At 47.7% G+C, this 17579-nt stretch overlaps 1 protein-coding gene across 1 annotated transcript; it reads left to right on the forward strand.

The window, feature by feature from the left end:
* Positions 1-1718: 1718 nt before the first annotated feature.
* On the forward strand, positions 1719-14619 carry LOC135532800 (14-3-3 protein beta/alpha-A-like). The gene is made up of 3 exons (XM_064960237.1): positions 1719-1913; positions 8184-8279; positions 12057-14619. The coding sequence occupies exons 1-3, from the start codon at positions 1734-1736 to the stop codon at positions 12111-12113; spliced, it is 333 nt and encodes a 110-aa protein (XP_064816309.1). The 5' UTR covers positions 1719-1733; the 3' UTR covers positions 12114-14619.
* The last annotated feature ends 2960 nt before the right edge of the window (positions 14620-17579 follow it).

Here is a 17579-nt window from a genome sequence, read left to right on the forward strand (position 1 = left end):
TTGGGGGGAGGCTGGTTGTAGTTACATTTACATTTAAGTCATTTAGCAGACGCTCTTATCCAGAGCGACTTACAAATTGGTGAATTCACCTTCTGACATCCAGTGGAACAGCCACTTTACAATAGTGCATCTAAATCATTAAGAGGGGGGGTGAGAAGGATTACTTATCCTATCCTAGGTATTCCTTGAAGAGGTGGGGTTTCAGGTGTCTCCGGAAGGTGGTGATTGACTCCGCTGTCCTGGCGTCGTGAGGGAGTTTGTTCCACCATTGGGGGCCAGAGCAGCGAACAGTTTTGACTGGGCTGAGCGGGAACTGTACTTCCTCAATGGTAGGGAGGCGAGCAGGCCAGAGGTGGATGAACGCAGTGCCCTTGCTTGGGTGTAGGGCCTGATCAGAGCCTGGAGGTACTGCGGTGCCGTTCCCCTCACAGCTCCGTAGGCAAGCACCATGGTCTTGTAGCGGATGCGAGCTTCAACTGGAAGCCAGTGGAGAGAGCGGAGGAGCGGGGTGACGTGAGAGAACTTGGGAAGGTTGAACACCAGACGGGCTGCGGCGTTCTGGATGAGTTGTAGGGGTTTAATGGCACAGGCAGGGAGCCCAGCCAACAGCGAGTTGCAGTAATCCAGACGGGAGATGACAAGTGCCTGGATTAGGACCTGCGCCGCTTCCTGTGTGAGGCAGGGTCGTACTCTGCGGATGTTGTAGAGCATGAACCTACAGGAACGGGCCACCGCCATGATGTTGGTTGAGAACGACAGGGTGTTGTCTGTAGTGACTGAAGGAAGCTGTGAGGGAGGCTGGTTCTAGTGACCGAAGGAAGCTGTGAGGGAGGCTGGTTCTTGTGGCTGAAGGAAGCTGTGAGGGAGGCTGGTTCTAGTGACTGAAGGAAGCTGTGAGGGAGGCTGGTTCTAGTGACTGCAGGAAGCTGTAAGGGAGACCAGTAGAGAGGCTGGTTCTAGTGACTGAAGGAAGCTGTGAGGGAGGCTGGTTCTAGTGACTGCAGGAAGCTGGGAGGGAGGCCAGTAGAGAGGCTGGTTCTAGTGACTGCAGGAAGCTGGGAGGGAGGCTGGTTCTAGTGACTGCAGGAAGCTGGGAGGGAGGCCAGTAGAGAGGCTGGTTCTAGTGACTGCAGGAAGCTGGGAGGGAGGCTGGTTCTAGTGACTGCAGGAAGCTGGGAGGGAGGCCAGTAGAGAGGCTGGTTCTAGTGACTGCAGGAAGCTGGGAGGGAGGCTGGTTCTAGTGACTGCAGGAAGCTGTGATGGAGGCCAGTAGAGAGGCTGGTTCTAGTGACTGCAGGAAGCTGTGAGGGAGACCAGTAGATGCTAATCAGAGAGAGAATGTGTGAACAGGAAGTTAAAGCAGGGCTCGGTTCCTCTTCGTGTCAGTCTGTTGTGTTGAGCTGCACAGTGGAAGACGTCATCTAGTCTCCACCTCTCTGAAACTGGCACAGGAAGTAGACCTTAACTTAATGCTCCTCGTAGGCCCACGGTCCCGCCCACCTTTACCACGACAACCATTGTGAGATTACGTGATCTCTTTCACTCGCTGACTGCAGACGTTACCTCCAGTCCACAACATGCCTAGATTTTCTTGCTCTTTGGTTTTGAAGTTGTATTTTGGGGGGGGGGGTTATAATTTCTAATCTTAGACGGAACACTGTCTGAAATTAAAAAGTTGTTCATCAAAAGATGATGTATCAAGAGATGTATGTATTTAAGGTCGTATATTTCTAATGTTCCTCTCTCCAGCCATCATCGGTAACTCCCAGGAGGCCTATAAGGATGCGTTTGAGATCAGCAAGAAGGACATGCAACCCACCCACCCGATTCGCCTGGGTCTGGCTCTCAACTTCTCTGTCTTCTACTACGAGATCCTCAACTCCCCCGAGCAGGCCTGCAAACTGGCCAAGACGGTATGTGGTGATGAGCCCGTCCAAGATGGCCGCTTGACGATGAGGTTGACAGTCCTGATAGGGCAGAGAGTCTCGACCGGTGGGTCGCGGGTTGTTTTCAAAGGGTCGTCGGTGCCTGAGTTAGAAAAGAAGAAGCAAAAGATTGGTTTGGGACTGAAGTGACCCCGTGAAATGTGGGCCTTTATACATGGGGTCACTGCTGTAGGGTCTTTATACATGGGGTCACTGGGGTCACTGCTCTAGGGTCTTTATACATGGGGTCACTGCTCTAGGGTCTTTATACATGGGGTCACTGCTCTAGGGCCTTTATACATGGGGTCACTGGGGTCACTGCTCTAGGGTCTTTATACCTGGGGTCACTGCTCTAGGGCCTTTATACATGGGGTCACTGCTCTAGGGTCTTTATACATGGGGTCACTGCTCTAGGGTCTTTATACATGGGGTCACTGGGGTCACTGCTCTAGGGCCTTTATACATGGGGTCACTGCTCTAGGGCCTTTATACATGGGGTCACTGCTGTAGGGCCTTTATATATGGGGTCACTGCTCTAGGGCCTTTATACATGGGGTCACTGGGGTCACTGCTCTAGGGCCTTTATACATGGGGTCACTGCGCTAGGGTCTTTATACATGGGGTCACTGCGCTAGGGTCTTTATACATGGGGTCACTGCTCTAGGGTCTTTATACATGGGGTCACTGCGCTAGGGTCTTTATACATGGGGTCACTGCTCTAGGGCCTTTATACATGGGGTCACTGCTCTAGGGCCTTTATACATGGGGTCACTGCTCTAGGGCCTTTATACATGGGGTCACTGGGGTCACTGCTCTAGGGCCTTTATACATGGGGTCACTGCTCTAGGGCCTTTATACATGGGGTCACTGCTCTAGGGCCTTTATACATGGGGTCACTGCTCTAGGGTCTTTATACATGGGGTCACGGGTCACTGCTCTAGGGTCTTTATACATGGGGTCACGGGTCACTGCTCTAGGGTCTTTATACATGGGGTCACTGCTCTAGGGTCTTTATACATGGGGTCACGGGTCACTGCTCTAGGGTCTTTATACATGGGGTCACTGCTCTAGGGTCTTTATACATGGGGTCACTGGGGTCACTGCTCTAGGGTCTTTATACCTGGGGTCACTGCTCTAGGGCCTTTATACATGGGGTCACTGCTCTAGGGCCTTTATACATGGGGTCACTGGGGTCACTGCTCTAGGGTCTTTATACATGGGGTCACTGCTCTAGGGCCTTTATACATGGGGTCACTGCTCTAGGGCCTTTATACATGGGGTCACTGGGGTCACTGCTCTAGGGTCTTTATACCTGGGGTCACTGCTCTAGGGCCTTTATACATGGGGTCACTGCTCTAGGGCCTTTATACATGGGGTCACTGGGGTCACTGCTCTAGGGCCTTTATACATTGGGTCACTGGGGTCACAGCTCTAGGGCCTTTATACATGGGGTCACTGCTCTAGGGCCTTTATACATGGGGTCACGGGTCACAGCTCTAGGGCCTTTATATTGGTACTCCTTGTGTATATAGTCTCATTATCGTCAGTCAGCATTTCACGGTAAAGTGTACACCTGTTGTATTCGGCGCATGTGACTGCTGCGCCTGCTGATTGGCTGAATACCCAGGGCGCGATTTGGTTGATGGTGCTGAGCGATTAACCAAAATTAAATTACATTTAAAAATTTATTTTTATTTTTAAATATATATTATTTGAGCTCAATGCCACATTGTAGTAGGGAGTTGTAGTTTCTCGAGAGATAAATCAGATCCAGCCTGAACTGTGATGTAGTAGGGAGTTGTAGTTTCCAACAGGCCAATATTATACATAGTTTAGCGCATAAAATGTTGTAATTAACTACAATGATCATAATCCATTGCGCATCAACACTGGACAAAAATATCAACGCAACAGGTAAAGTGTTGGTCCCGTTTTTCATGAGCTGAAATAAAAGATCCCAGAAATGTTCCATACTCACAAAAATACTATTTATCTCAAATGTGATGCACAATAAGCTTATTTCTCTCTAATTCTGTGCACAAATTTGTTTACTACCTGTTAGTGAGCATCTCTCCTTTACCAAGATAATCCATCCACCTGACAGGTGTGGCATATCAAGAAGCTGATTTAACAGCATGATCATTACACAGGTGCACCTTGTGCTGGGGACAATACAAGGCCACTCTAAAATTTGCAGTTTTGTCACAAAACGTAATTTAATGTTAATTCCTCTACCATAAGCCGCCTCCAACGTTGTCTTCGAAAATGTTTGCTGTACGTCCAACCGGCCTCACAACCGCAGACCACGTGTTACCACGCCAACCCAGGACCTCCACATCTGGCTTCTTCACCTCGGGGATCATCTGAGACCAGCCAGCCGGACAGCTGATGAAACCGTGGGTTGACACAACTGAAGAATTTCTGCTCAAACTGTCAGAAACCGTCTCGGGGAAGCTCATCTGCAGGCTCGTCGTCCTCACCGGGGTCTTGACCTGACTGCAGTTCGGCGTCGTAACCGACTTCAGTGGGAAAATGCTCAACCTTCGATGGCCACTGGTACGCTGGAGAAGTTATTTATTTATTTGTCCTCTATTTAACCAGGCAAGTCAGTTAAGAACAAATTCTTATTCTCAATGACGGCCTAGGAACAGTGGGTTAACTGCCTGTTCAGGGGCAGAACGACAGATTTGTACCTTGTCAGCTTGGGGATTTGAACTTGCAACCGTTACTAGTCCAACGCTCTAACCACTAGGCTACCCTGTGTGCTCTTCATGGATTAATTCCGGTTTTAACTGTACCGGGCAGTGTGGCGTTGTGTTTGATGTCAACGTTGTAAACAGAGTGTCCCATGGTGGCGGTGGGGTTATGGTAATGGCAGGCGTAAGCTACGGACAACGAACACAATTGCATTTTTATTAATGTCAATTTGAAGGCACAGAGATACCGTGATGAGATCCCGAGGCCCTGTTGTCGTGCCATTCATCCGCCGCCATCACCTCATGTTTCAGCATGATAATACACGGCCCCCATGTAGCAAGGATCTGGACACAATTCCTGGAAGCTGCAAATGTCCCAGTTCTTCCATGGCCTGCACACTCACCAGACAGGCTACCCAACATTCCCCAGGCCACAATCAACAGCCTGATCAACTCTGTGAAGGAGATGTGTCTCGCTGCATGAGGTAAATGTTGGTCACGCCAAATACTGACTGGCTTTCGGATCCACGCCCCCTAACTGTTTTTTGAAGGGATCTGTGACCAACAGATTGATATCTTTATTCCCAGTCATGTGACATTCATAGGTTCGGGCCTCATGAATTGATTTTCAGTTGACTTATTTACTTATATGAACCGTAGCTCAGTAAAATCATTGTTGCATGTTGCGTTTTTTATATTTTTGTTGCTCACAGAGCATTATCTAACTGGGGATAGCTAGCTAATATAACAGAGCGTTATCGAACTGGGGATAGCTAGCTAATATAACAGAGCGTTATCGAACTGGGGATAGCTAGCTAACATAACAGAGCGTTATCTAACTGGGGATAGCTAGCTAATATAACAGAGCGTTATCGAACTGGGGATAGCTAGCTAACATAACAGAGCGTTATCTAACTGGGGATAGCTAGCTAACATAACAGAGCGTTATCTAACTGGGGATAGCTAGCTAATATAACAGAGCGTTATCTAACTGGGAATAGCTAGCTAACATAACAGAGCGTTATCTAACTGGGGATAGCTAGCTAACATAACAGAGCGTTATCTAACTGGGGATAGCTAGCTAACATAACAGAGCGTTATCTAACTGTGGATAGCTAGCTAACATAATGTCACAGAGCATTATCGAACTGGGGATAGCTAACTAACATAATGTCACAGAGCATTATCGAACTGGGGATAGCTAGCTAACATAATGTCACAGAGCATTATCGAACTGGGGATAGCTAACTAATATAACAGAGCGTTATCTAACTGGGGATAGCTAGCTAACATAATGTCACAGAGCATTATCGAAAAGGGGATAGCTAACTAACATAATGTCACAGAGCATTATCTAACTGGGGATAGCTAGCTAATATAACAGAGCGTTATCTAACTGGGGATAGCTAGCTAACATAATGTCACAGAGCATTATCGAACTGGGGATAGCTTGCTAACATGTCATCACAGAGCGTTATCTAACTGGGGATAGCTAGCTAACATAACAGAGTGTTATCTAACTGGGGATAGCTAGCTAACATAACAGAGCGTTATCTAACTGGGGATAGCTAGCTAACATAACAGAGCGTTATCTAACTGGGGATAGCTAGCTAACATAATGTCACAGAGCATTATCGAACTGGGGATAGCTAACTAACATAATGTCACAGAGCATTATCGAACTGGGGATAGCTAGCTAACATAACAGAGCGTTATCTAACTGGGGATAGCTAGCTAACATAACGTCACAGAGCGTTATCTAACTGGGGATAGCTAGCTAACATAATGTCACAGAGCGTTGTCTAACTGGGGATAGCTAGCTAACATAACAGAGCGTTATCTAACTGGGGATAGCTAGCTAACATAACAGAGCATTATCGAACTGGGGATAGCTAACTAACATAATGTCACAGAGCATTATCGAACTGGGGATAGCTAGCTAACATAACAGAGCGTTATCTAACTGGGGATAGCTAGCTAACATAACGTCACAGAGCGTTATCTAACTGGGGATAGCTAGCTAACATAATGTCACAGAGCGTTATCTAACTGGGGATAGCTAGCTAACATAATGTCACAGAGCGTTGTCTAACTGGGGATAGCTAGCTAACATGATGTCACAGAGCGTTGTCTAACTGGGGATAGCTAGCTAACATGATGTCACAGAGCGTTGTCTAACTGGGGATAGCTAGCTAACATAATGTCACAGAGCATTATCGAACTGGGGATAGCTAGCTAACATGTCATCACAGAGCATTATCTAACTGGGGATAGCTAGCTAACATAACAGCGTTATCTAACTGGGGATAGTTAGCTAACATAACAGAGCGTTATCTAACTGGGGATAGCTTGCTAACATAATGTCACAGAGCATTATCTAACTGGGGATAGCTTGCTAACATAATGTCACAGAGCATTATCTAACTGGGGATAGCTAGCTAGTTAGATAATGCTCTGTGACATTGTTAGCTAGCGGATAGCTAGCTAACATAATGTCACAGAGCATTATCTAGCTGGGGATAGCTAGCTAACATAATGTCACAGAGCATTATTGAACTGGGGATAGCTAGCTAACATAATGTCACAGAGCATTATCTAACTGGGGATAGCTAGCTAACATAATGTCACAGAGCATTATCGAACTGGGGATAGCTAGCTAGTTAGATAATGCTCTGTGACATTGTTAGCTAGCGGATAGCTAGCTAACATAATGTCACAGAGCATTATCTAACTGGGGATAGCTTGCTAACATAATGTCACAGAGCATTATCTAACTGGGGATAGCTAGCTAGTTAGATAATGCTCTGTGACATTGTTAGCTAGCGGATAGCTAGCTAACATAATGTCACAGAGCATTATCTAGCTGGGGATAGCTAGCTAACATAATGTCACAGAGCATTATTTAACTGGGGATAGCTAGCTAACATAATGTCACAGAGCATTATCTAGCTGGGGATAGCTAGCTAACATGTCATCACAGAGCATTATCGAACTGGGGATAGCTAGCTAACATAATGTCACAGAGCATTATCGAACTGGGGATAGCTAGCTAACATAATGTCACAGAGCATTATCGAACTGGGGATAGCTAGCTAACATAATTCACTTTCATATAACTTCATATTTCTGAGTTAGTCAGATATTAGTTCAGAAACATTTGAAATTGGTATGGGAGTTAACTAGCTGCTTATCAAGGGTAGATAACTGGTCTAATTTTATTTTAGTCAAATAAACTTTCTTAATGTTTCTCAAAATGACTGGCTAATTTGGTCGTGCTTTGTGAAGCACCTGGTTTCTGTCCACACGTCGCCCTGTCACCGACAGGAGAACCTGGTGAACGACATGAGGGACATGAGGGCCTATCAGTCGAGGTGAGAAGGTTCTAGCTAAGCGTGTCCCCTCTCTCCTTCCAGGTTTTAATGTCGCGTGACCAAGTAACAGTGAGAGATGCCTTTCTCTCCAGCTCCAAACCCAACGATACGCAGTCATCCAATATGAAATGTAGAACAACACTGTGATTTTTTTTTTACAATTTTTGATGTTAACTTCTGTTCTCCTGCAGGCTTTCGACGACGCTATTGCAGAGCTTGATTCTCTGAGTGAAGACTCCTACAAAGACAGCACCTTGATCATGCAGCTACTGAGAGACAACTTGACAGTAAGTGTCGCGTACTGAAATCATAGTTCCCTGTTGTCACTGGGTTGACTTGTGATGTCGGAGAGTCTCTGGTGTCGCTCACTGTTAGAGAGGCCATGTGACCCGTCTACCCAGGAGGAACAAATATGAAAATGTATGCACTCTGCTCACTACAGTAGAGTCTGCTAAATGACTCACTGCTGTAAGTGGCTCTGGATCAGAGAGTCTGCTAAATGATTCACTGCTGTAAGTGGCTCTGGATCAGAGAGTCTGTTAAATGACTCACTACTGTTAGTGGCTCTGGATCAGAGAGTCTGCTAAATGACTCACTACTGTTAGTGGCTCTGGATCAGAGAGTCTGCTAAATGACTCACTGCTGTAAGTGGCTCTGGATCAGAGAGTCTGCTAAATGACTCACTACTGTTAGTGGCTCTGGATTAGAGAGTCTGCTAAATGACTCACTGCTGTTAGTGGCTCTGGATCAGAGAGTCTGCTAAATGACTCACTACTGTTAGTGGCTCTGGATCAGAGAGTCTGCTAAATGACTCACTACTGTTAGTGGCTCTGGATCAGAGAGTCTGCTAAATGACTCACTACTGTTAGTGGCTCTGGATCAGAGAGTCTGCTAAATGACTCACTGCTGTAAGTGGCTCTGGATCAGAGAGTCTGCTAAATGACTCACTACTGTTAGTGGCTCTGGATTAGAGAGTCTGCTAAATGACTCACTGCTGTAAGTGGCTCTGGATCAGAGAGTCTGCTAAATGACTCACTGCTGTAAGTGGCTCTGGATCAGAGAGTCTGCTAAATGACTCACTGCTGTAAGTGGCTCTGGATCAGAGAGTCTGCTAAATGACTCACTGCTGTTAGTGGCTCTGGATCAGAGAGTCTGTTAAATGACTCACTACTGTTAGTGGCTCTGGATCAGAGAGTCTGCTAAATGACTCACTACTGTTAGTGGCTCTGGATTAGACAGTCTGCTAAATGATTCACTGCTGTAAATGGCTCTGGATCAGAGAGTCTGCTAAATGACTCACTACTGTTAGTGGCTCTGGATCAGAGAGTCTGCTAAATGACTCACTACTGTTAGTGGCTCTGGATCAGAGAGTCTGCTAAATGACTCACTACTGTTAGTGGCTCTGGATCAGAGAGTCTGCTAAATGACTCACTGCTGTAAGTGGCTCTGGATCAGAGAGTCTGCTAAATGACTCACTGCTGTAAGTGGCTCTGGATCAGAGAGTCTGCTAAATGACTCACTGCTGTAAGTGGCTCTGGATCAGAGAGTCTGCTAAATGACTCACTGCTGTTAGTGGCTCTGGATCAGAGAGTCTGTTAAATGACTCACTGCTGTTAGTGGCTCTGGATCAGAGAGTCTGCTAAATGACTCACTACTGTTAGTGGCTCTGGATCAGAGAGTCTGCTAAATGACTCACTGCTGTAAGTGGCTCTGGATCAGAGAGTCTGCTAAATGACTCACTACTGTTAGTGGCTCTGGATTAGAGAGTCTGCTAAATGACTCACTGCTGTAAGTGGCTCTGGATCAGAGAGTCTGCTAAATGACTCACTGCTGTAAGTGGCTCTGGATCAGAGAGTCTGCTAAATGACTCACTGCTGTAAGTGGCTCTGGATCAGAGAGTCTGCTAAATGACTCACTGCTGTTAGTGGCTCTGGATCAGAGAGTCTGTTAAATGACTCACTACTGTTAGTGGCTCTGGATCAGAGAGTCTGCTAAATGACTCACTACTGTTAGTGGCTCTGGATCAGAGAGTCTGCTAAATGACTCACTGCTGTAAGTGGCTCTGGATCAGAGAGTCTGCTAAATGACTCACTACTGTTAGTGGCTCTGGATTAGACAGTCTGCTAAATGATTCACTGCTGTAAATGGCTCTGGATCAGAGAGTCTGCTAAATGACTCACTACTGTTAGTGGCTCTGGATCAGAGAGTCTGCTAAATGACTCACTACTGTTAGTGGCTCTGGATCAGAGAGTCTGCTAAATGACTCACTACTGTTAGTGGCTCTGGATCAGAGAGTCTGCTAAATGACTCACTGCTGTAAGTGGCTCTGGATCAGAGAGTCTGCTAAATGACTCACTGCTGTAAGTGGCTCTGGATCAGAGAGTCTGCTAAATGACTCACTGCTGTAAGTGGCTCTGGATCAGAGAGTCTGCTAAATGACTCACTGCTGTTAGTGGCTCTGGATCAGAGAGTCTGTTAAATGACTCACTGCTGTTAGTGGCTCTGGATCAGAGAGTCTGCTAAATGACTCACTACTGTTAGTGGCTCTGGATCAGAGAGTCTGCTAAATGACTCACTGCTGTAAGTGGCTCTGGATCAGAGAGTCTGCTAAATGACTCACTACTGTTAGTGGCTCTGGATTAGAGAGTCTGCTAAATGATTCACTGCTGTAAATGGCTCTGGATCAGAGAGTCTGCTAAATGACTCACTGCTGTAAGTGGATCTGGATCAGAGAGTCTGCTAAATGACTCACTGCTGTTAGTGGCTCTGGATCAGAGAGTCTGCTAAATGACTCACTGCTGTAAGTGGCTCTGGATCAGAGAGTCTGCTAAATGACTCACTGCTGTAAGTGGCTCTGGATCAGAGAGTCTGCTAAATGACTCACTGCTGTAAGTGGCTCTGGATTAGAGAGTCTGCTAAATGATTCACTGCTGTAAATGGCTCTGGATCAGAGAGTCTGCTAAATGACTCACTACTGTTAGTGGCTCTGGATCAGAGAGTCTGCTAAATGACTCACTGCTGTAAGTGGCTCTGGATCAGAGAGTCTGCTAAATGACTCACTACTGTAGTGGCCCTGGATCAGAGAGTCTGCTAAATGACAAGAATGTAGAATGAGTGAATGTACTCAGTCCGAGGTCAGCTCCACTGACATGTCATGTGTATGTTGACCTACAGTCTTAACATGTTGTTAATCTCTGTCCTCTCTCTCATCTGTTCTCTCATCTGTCCTCTCTGTCCTCTCTGTCCTCTCTCTCATCTGTCCTCTCTCTCATCTCTGTCCCCTCTCTCTCTCATCTCTGTCCCCTCTCTCTCATCTCTGTCCCCTCTCTCTCATCTCTGTCCCCTCTCTCTCATCTCTGTCCCCTCTCATCTCTGTCCCCTCTCATCTCTGTCCCCTCTCATCTCTGTCCCCTCTCATCTCTGTCCCCTCTCATCTCTGTCCCCTCTCATCTCTGTCCCCTCTCCTCTCTGTCCCCTCTCCTCTCTGTCCCCTCTCCTCTCTGTCCCCTCTCATCTCTGTCCCCTCTCATCTCTGTCCCCTCTCATCTCTGTCCCCTCATCTCTGTCCCCTCATCTCTGTCCCCTCTCATCTCTGTCCCCTCTCATCTCTCTCTCTTCTCTCTATCTCTCTCCTCTGTCCTCTCTCTCATCTCTGTCCCCTCTCATCTCTCTCTCTTCTCTCTATCTCTCATCTCTGTCCCCTCTCATCTCTCTCATCTCTGTCCCCTCTCATCTCTCTCTCTTCTCTCTATCTCTCTCCTCTGTCCTCTCTCTCATCTCTCTCTCTTCTCTCTATCTCTCTCCTCTGTCCTCTCTCTCATCTCTGTCCCCTCTCATCTCTGTCCCCTCTCATCTCTCATCTCTGTCCCCTCTCATCTCTGTCCCCTCTCATCTCTCATCTCTGTCCCCTCTCATCTCTGTCCCCTCTCATCTCTCTCTCTCTCCCTTCTCATCTCTCTCTCTCTCTCTCTCTCTCCTCTCTCATCTCTGTCCTCTCTCTCATCTGTCCCCTCTCTCTCTCTCTCTCTCATCTGTCCCCTCTCTCTCCTCTGTCCCCTCTGTAGCTGTGGACCTCAGACAACCAGGGAGATGGGGAGGATGCTGAGGAGGGTAGAGACTGACCTGGTTCCTGTTCCCTGGTCTGTCTGTCTGACTGACTGTCATCATCCTCTATCAACACTGAGACAGACAGACTGACCACCTCATCCTGCCCAACGCTTCTCTTTAGTTCTGTCTGTCACGTCGTCTCACACCTCCATACGTTTACTCTTCTTTCGGGAATCATTGTGGGGGGTGGGGGGGGGTTGCTTTCCAGGACTTGGTTGTGGGAGGGGTTTCGTTCCAGGACTTGGTTGTGGGAGGGGTTTTGGGACGTATATTATGGTATGTTGGGGTGAGGGACTTGTCTACTGAGCGTATAATTATTTGTGGGCGGAGCAACAGGGTGTTACATGTAGGTTGACGGGGGAGGGAAGTTCTCAACTCATGCAATGTGGCGAGTTCAGGTTGTGAATTAACCTGGTCTAGTCCTCTACCTGGGTTCAGGTTGGGAATTAACCTGGTCTAGTCCTCTACCTGGGTTCAGGTTGTGAATTAACCTGGTCTAGTCCTCTACCTGGGTTCAGGTTGGGAATTAACCTGGTCTAGTCCTCTACCTGGGTTCAGGTTGGGAATTAACCTGGTCTAGTCCTCTACCTGGGTTCAGGTTGTGAATTAACCTGGTCTAGTCCTCTACCTGGGTTCAGGTTGGGAATTAACCTGGTCTAGTCCTCTACCTGGGTTCAGGTTGGGAATTAACCTGGTCTAGTCCTCTACCTGGGTTCAGGTTGGGAATTAACCTGGTCTAGTCCTCTACCTGGGTTCAGGTTGGGAATTAACCTGGTCTAGTCCTCTACCTGGGTTCAGGTTGGGAATTAACCTGGTCTAGTCCTCTACCTGGGTTCAGGTTGGGAATTAACCTGGTCTAGTCCTCTACCTGGGTTCAGGTTGGGAATTAACCTGGTCTAGTCCTCTACCTGGGTTCAGGTTGGGAATTAACCTGGTCTAGTCCTCTACCTGGGTTCAGGTTGGGAATTAACCTGGTCTAGTCCTCTACCTGGGTTCAGGTTGGGAATTAACCTGGTCTCGTCCTCTACCTGGGTTCAGGTTGGGAATTAACCTGGTCTAGTCCTCTACCTGGGTTCAGGTTGGGAATTAACCTGGTCTAGTCCTCTACCTGGGTTCAGGTTGGGAATTAACCTGGTCTCGTCCTCTACCTGGGTTCAGGTTGGGAATTAACCTGGTCTAGTCCTCTACCTGGGTTCAGGTTGTGAATTAACCTGGTCTAGTCCTCTACCTGGGTTCAGGTTGGGAATTAACCTGGTCTAGTCCTCTATCTGGGTTCAGGTTGTGAATTAACCTGGTCTAGTCCTCTACCTGGGTTCAGGTTGGGAATTAACCTGGTCTAGTCCTCTACCTGGGTTCAGGTTGGGAATTAACCTGGTCTAGTCCTCTACCTGGGTTCAGGTTGTGAATTAACCTGGTCTAGTCCTCTACCTGGGTTCAGGTTGTGAATTAACCTGGTCTAGTCCTCTACCTGGGTTCAGGTTGGGAATTAACCTGGTCTAGTCCTCTACCTGGGTTCAGGTTGGGAATTAACCTGGTCTAGTCCTCTACCTGGGTTCAGGTTGTGAATTAACCTGGTCTAGTCCTCTACCTGGGTTCAGGTTGGGAATTAACCTGGTCTAGTCCTCTACCTGGGTTCAGGTTGTGAATTAACCTGGTCTAGTCCTCTACCTGGGCTCAGGTTGGGAATTAACCTGGTCTAGTCCTCTACCTGGGTTCAGGTTGGGAATTAACCTGGTCTAGTCCTCTACCTGGGTTCAGGTTGTGAATTAACCTGGTCTCGTCCTCTACCTGTCTACATGGTAAAGATCTTGTGCTTGACAACATTGCTTGATTCATTTGTGGTTGGACATCAGTCTCTCCTGATTGGAGGAGGCAGCAGCGAGCGGTTTTAGTCTGTAGCCAGGCGACTGACGGCAGGAGCATTAGGGGATCGTCCCGATGGCGTCTTATCCATGGTGGGTTGGCGTGGTCATTGTGCTGCTCCCCAAATGCCACCCCATTCCCTGTTAAGTACACTACTTTTAGACCAGAACCCTATGGACCTTGGTCAAACACTCTGTGCACTATGAAGGGAGTAGGGCTCCAGCTGAGAGGGAAACCTTGGATAGTGATGTTACATTCCATTAAACTGTCACTGTTCTGCTCCAGCTTCTTCTTCTTCGGTTTCACTGACCTGCTCACGTCATTTTGTATTTCTGTGTCAAGTAGGAGGTTTGGGAAAAGTCTAGAACAAAGAGGACTCCTAGTACTTTAAACCAGCAGAGCAAGGAAGAATTTCCCCTCGTTGCTTCATCTAGTCGCTGCTTCTTCTTTCCCCAGTTAGGTTTTTATTTTCATTTTTTATTTTGATCTTTGTGGTTAAGAACTGCTTCACGGGGAGAAAGGGGAGGTTGTTGTTGGGCTGGTTGTCTTTGTCCACGTCTTTTTGGAAATTTTCATACGAAACACCCAAGCATAACTGTTATCTGGAGGGGAAATGTTATTTCATGTATGTGGAATTAAAAAGATAATTTAAAAGTTTTGCGTTGTCTGATCTGAATTATTTTTGGTCTCTTAATCTCGAGTTTTTTTTCTTCCCCTCGACGCCTTTTGGTAAGAGATCACAAATCTGGCAACTCTGTGACCCCATCTGGCAACTCTGTGACCCCATCTGGCAACTCTGTGACCCCATCTGGCAACTCTGTGACCCCATCTGGCAACTCTGTGACCCCATCTGGCAACTCTGTGACCTCATCTGGCAACTCTGTGACCCCATCTGGCAACTCTGTGACCCCATCTGGCAACTCTGTGACCCCATCTGGCAACTCTGTGACCCCATCTGGCAACTCTGTGACCCCCATCTGGCAACTCTGTGACCCCATCTGGCAACTCTGTGACCCCATCTGGCAACTCTGTGACCCCATCTGGCAACTCTGTGACCCCATCTGGCAACTCTGTGACCCCATCTGGCAACTCTGTGACCCCATCTGGCAACTCTGTGACCCCATCTGGCAACTCTGTGACCCCAATCTGGCAACTCTGACAAATCCAGAGTATGAAATGAAAGGGGCGGCATACTGCAATAACAGTCCAGGTTGGCTGGTTCACACAAACAAAACAGGAATCAAGGCTATTGGTTGGAACTACTGTTCTCTCTGAATCACTCATGTCTGGAGTCGTCCTGTTACACCCCCCCCCCCCGAACCACAAAACCTCCAGAGCTGCTCACAGAATTACTTAGACTAAATACCCACACACCTACCCAACCCCCACACCACACACACACACACACACACACAAGGTGTCGACAGCATTCCCACATGTTGATTTAAATGCTTCCCACAATTGTGTCAAGTTGGCCGGATGTCCTTTGGGTGGTGGACCAATCTTGATACACACAGGAAACTGGAGTGTGAAAACCCCAGCAGCGTTGCAGTTCTTGACACAAACCGGTGCGCCTGGCACCTACTACCGTACCTCGTTCAAAGGCACTGAGCATTTGTCGTGCCCATTCATCCACTGAATGGGGCACACAAACAGTTCATGTCTGAATTGTATCAAGGCTTAAAAATTCTTCTGGAACGTATCTACACCAGGCCAGCGCAACCCTCTTCCTGGAGATCTACGGTCCTGTGGGTTCAGTCCAACCCTCTTCCTGGAGATCTACTGTCCTGTAGGTTTTCAGTCCAACCCTCTTCCTGGAGATCTACTGTCCTGTAGGTTATCAGTCCAACCCTCTTCCTGGAGATCTACTGTCCTGTAGGTTTTCATTCCAACCCTCTTCCTGGAGATCTACTGTCCTGTAGGTTTTCAGTCCAACCCTCTTCCTGGAGATCTACTGTCCTGTGGGTTCAGTCCAACCCTCTTCCTGGAGATCTACCGTCCTGTGGGTTTTCAGTCCAACCCTCTTCCTGGAGATCTACTGTCCTGTGGGTTTTCAGTCCAACCCTCTTCCTGGAGATCTACTGTCCTGTGGGTTTTCAGTCCAACCCTCTTCCTGGAGATCTACTGTCCTGTGGGTTTTCAGTCCAACCCTCTTCCTGGAGATCTACCGTCCTGTGGGTTTTCAGTCCAACCCTCTTCCTGGAGATCGACTTGGAATGAAAACCAACAGAACAGTCGATCTCTAGGAAGAGGGTTGGGCAGCTCTGATCTACACTGAAGTGGATTTAAGGGATCGCAGCTTTCTCCTGGATTCACCTGGTCAGTCTGTCATGGAAAGAGCAGGTGTCTTTTGTTTTGTATACTCTGTGTACTAGGTGCACCCGATCGGACCCCCCCCTTTCCCTTCAGAACAGCCTGAATTCTTCGGGGCATGGACACGTTGCTGAATTGGTATCAAGGGACCTAACGTGTGCCAGGAAAACATTCTCCACCCCATTACACCACCAGCCTGTTCCGTTGACACCAGGCAGGGCGGGGCCATGGACTCATGCGGTTTACGCCAAACCCTGACATCAGCAGGGCGGGGCCATGGACTCATGCGGTTTACGCCAAACCCTGACATCAGCAGGGCGGGGCCATGGACTCATGCGGTTTACGCCAAACCCTGACATCAGCAGGGCGGGGCCATGGACTCATGCGGTTTACGCCAAACCCTGACATCAGCAGGACGCAACAGGAACCGGGATTCGTTGGGGCGGCCGCTGCTTTTCCTCTCCTCCGTTGTCCAGTGTTGATGATCACGTGTCCACTGCAGCCTCTTGTTGTTGTTGTCTGATAGGAACCCGGTGTGGTCGTCTGCTGCTACAAGGACCTACCAGTTGTTTTCCCATTCTAATGTTCATTCAAACAGTAACTGAAGGCCTTCGATGCCTTGAGCATTAGAATGGCCAACAACTCGAAGGTCCTTTTCACAGATGGGCTATTGCTGGGACAGTATGTTAGCCAGCTGCTTTATATAGGAATTTGGGGAGTTTCTACTCCTGGTGTGGACTGAAGCTGGCTGGTGATACCTGTTACCAGCATAAACTACCACCTAACCCAGGACAAGGAAAAACCATTAGTGAAACAATACAACAATAATGATTTTAAACAATAAGCACAATTTCCCGGGCGCCCTCTGGTCTGCTATCGCTTCTCCGATCAAGTGCAGCAGCACTGTCAAAGACACGACACTTGATCTGAGCCGAAAGTCGGAGAAGCGATCTACTTTAATGTTGAGGAAAGTTTTCAAGTAAGTATCCCGTGCACGTGACGAAAAATCATTCCCAACAGCTATCGTAGTCAATAAAACAGTGACCGATTTGACCAGCAAAACGTTAGAGCGTTGGACTAGTAACCGAAAGGTTGCAAGTTCAAATCCCCGAGCTGACAAGGTACAAAATCTGTCGTTCTGCCCCTGAACAGGCAGTTAACCCACTGTTCCTAGGCCATCATTGAAAACAAGAATTTGTTTCTAACTGACTTGCCAAGTAAAATAAAGGTAAAAAAAGGAAGTTGCTCAATGTTCAAATATAAGTTCAACGAAGCAACTCCATGTGATTTCTCTTTACAATGAA

This window comes from Oncorhynchus masou, unplaced genomic scaffold (genome assembly GCF_036934945.1).
Source record: "Oncorhynchus masou masou isolate Uvic2021 unplaced genomic scaffold, UVic_Omas_1.1 unplaced_scaffold_2034, whole genome shotgun sequence".
In the NCBI taxonomy this organism is placed as follows: domain Eukaryota; kingdom Metazoa; phylum Chordata; class Actinopteri; order Salmoniformes; family Salmonidae; genus Oncorhynchus; species Oncorhynchus masou.

Bases quoted from the DNA above. Each gene is read 5' to 3' on its own strand.
- LOC135532800 (XM_064960237.1), top strand. From the start codon at position 1,734: ATGTTCCTCTCTCCAGCCATCATCGGTAACTCCCAGGAGGCCTATAAG. The intron at 1,914-8,183 runs GTATGTGGTGAT...GTTCTCCTGCAG, and splicing joins CCTGCAAACTGGCCAAGACG to GCTTTCGACGACGCTATTGC. The intron at 8,280-12,056 runs GTAAGTGTCGCG...TCCCCTCTGTAG, and splicing joins TACTGAGAGACAACTTGACA to CTGTGGACCTCAGACAACCA.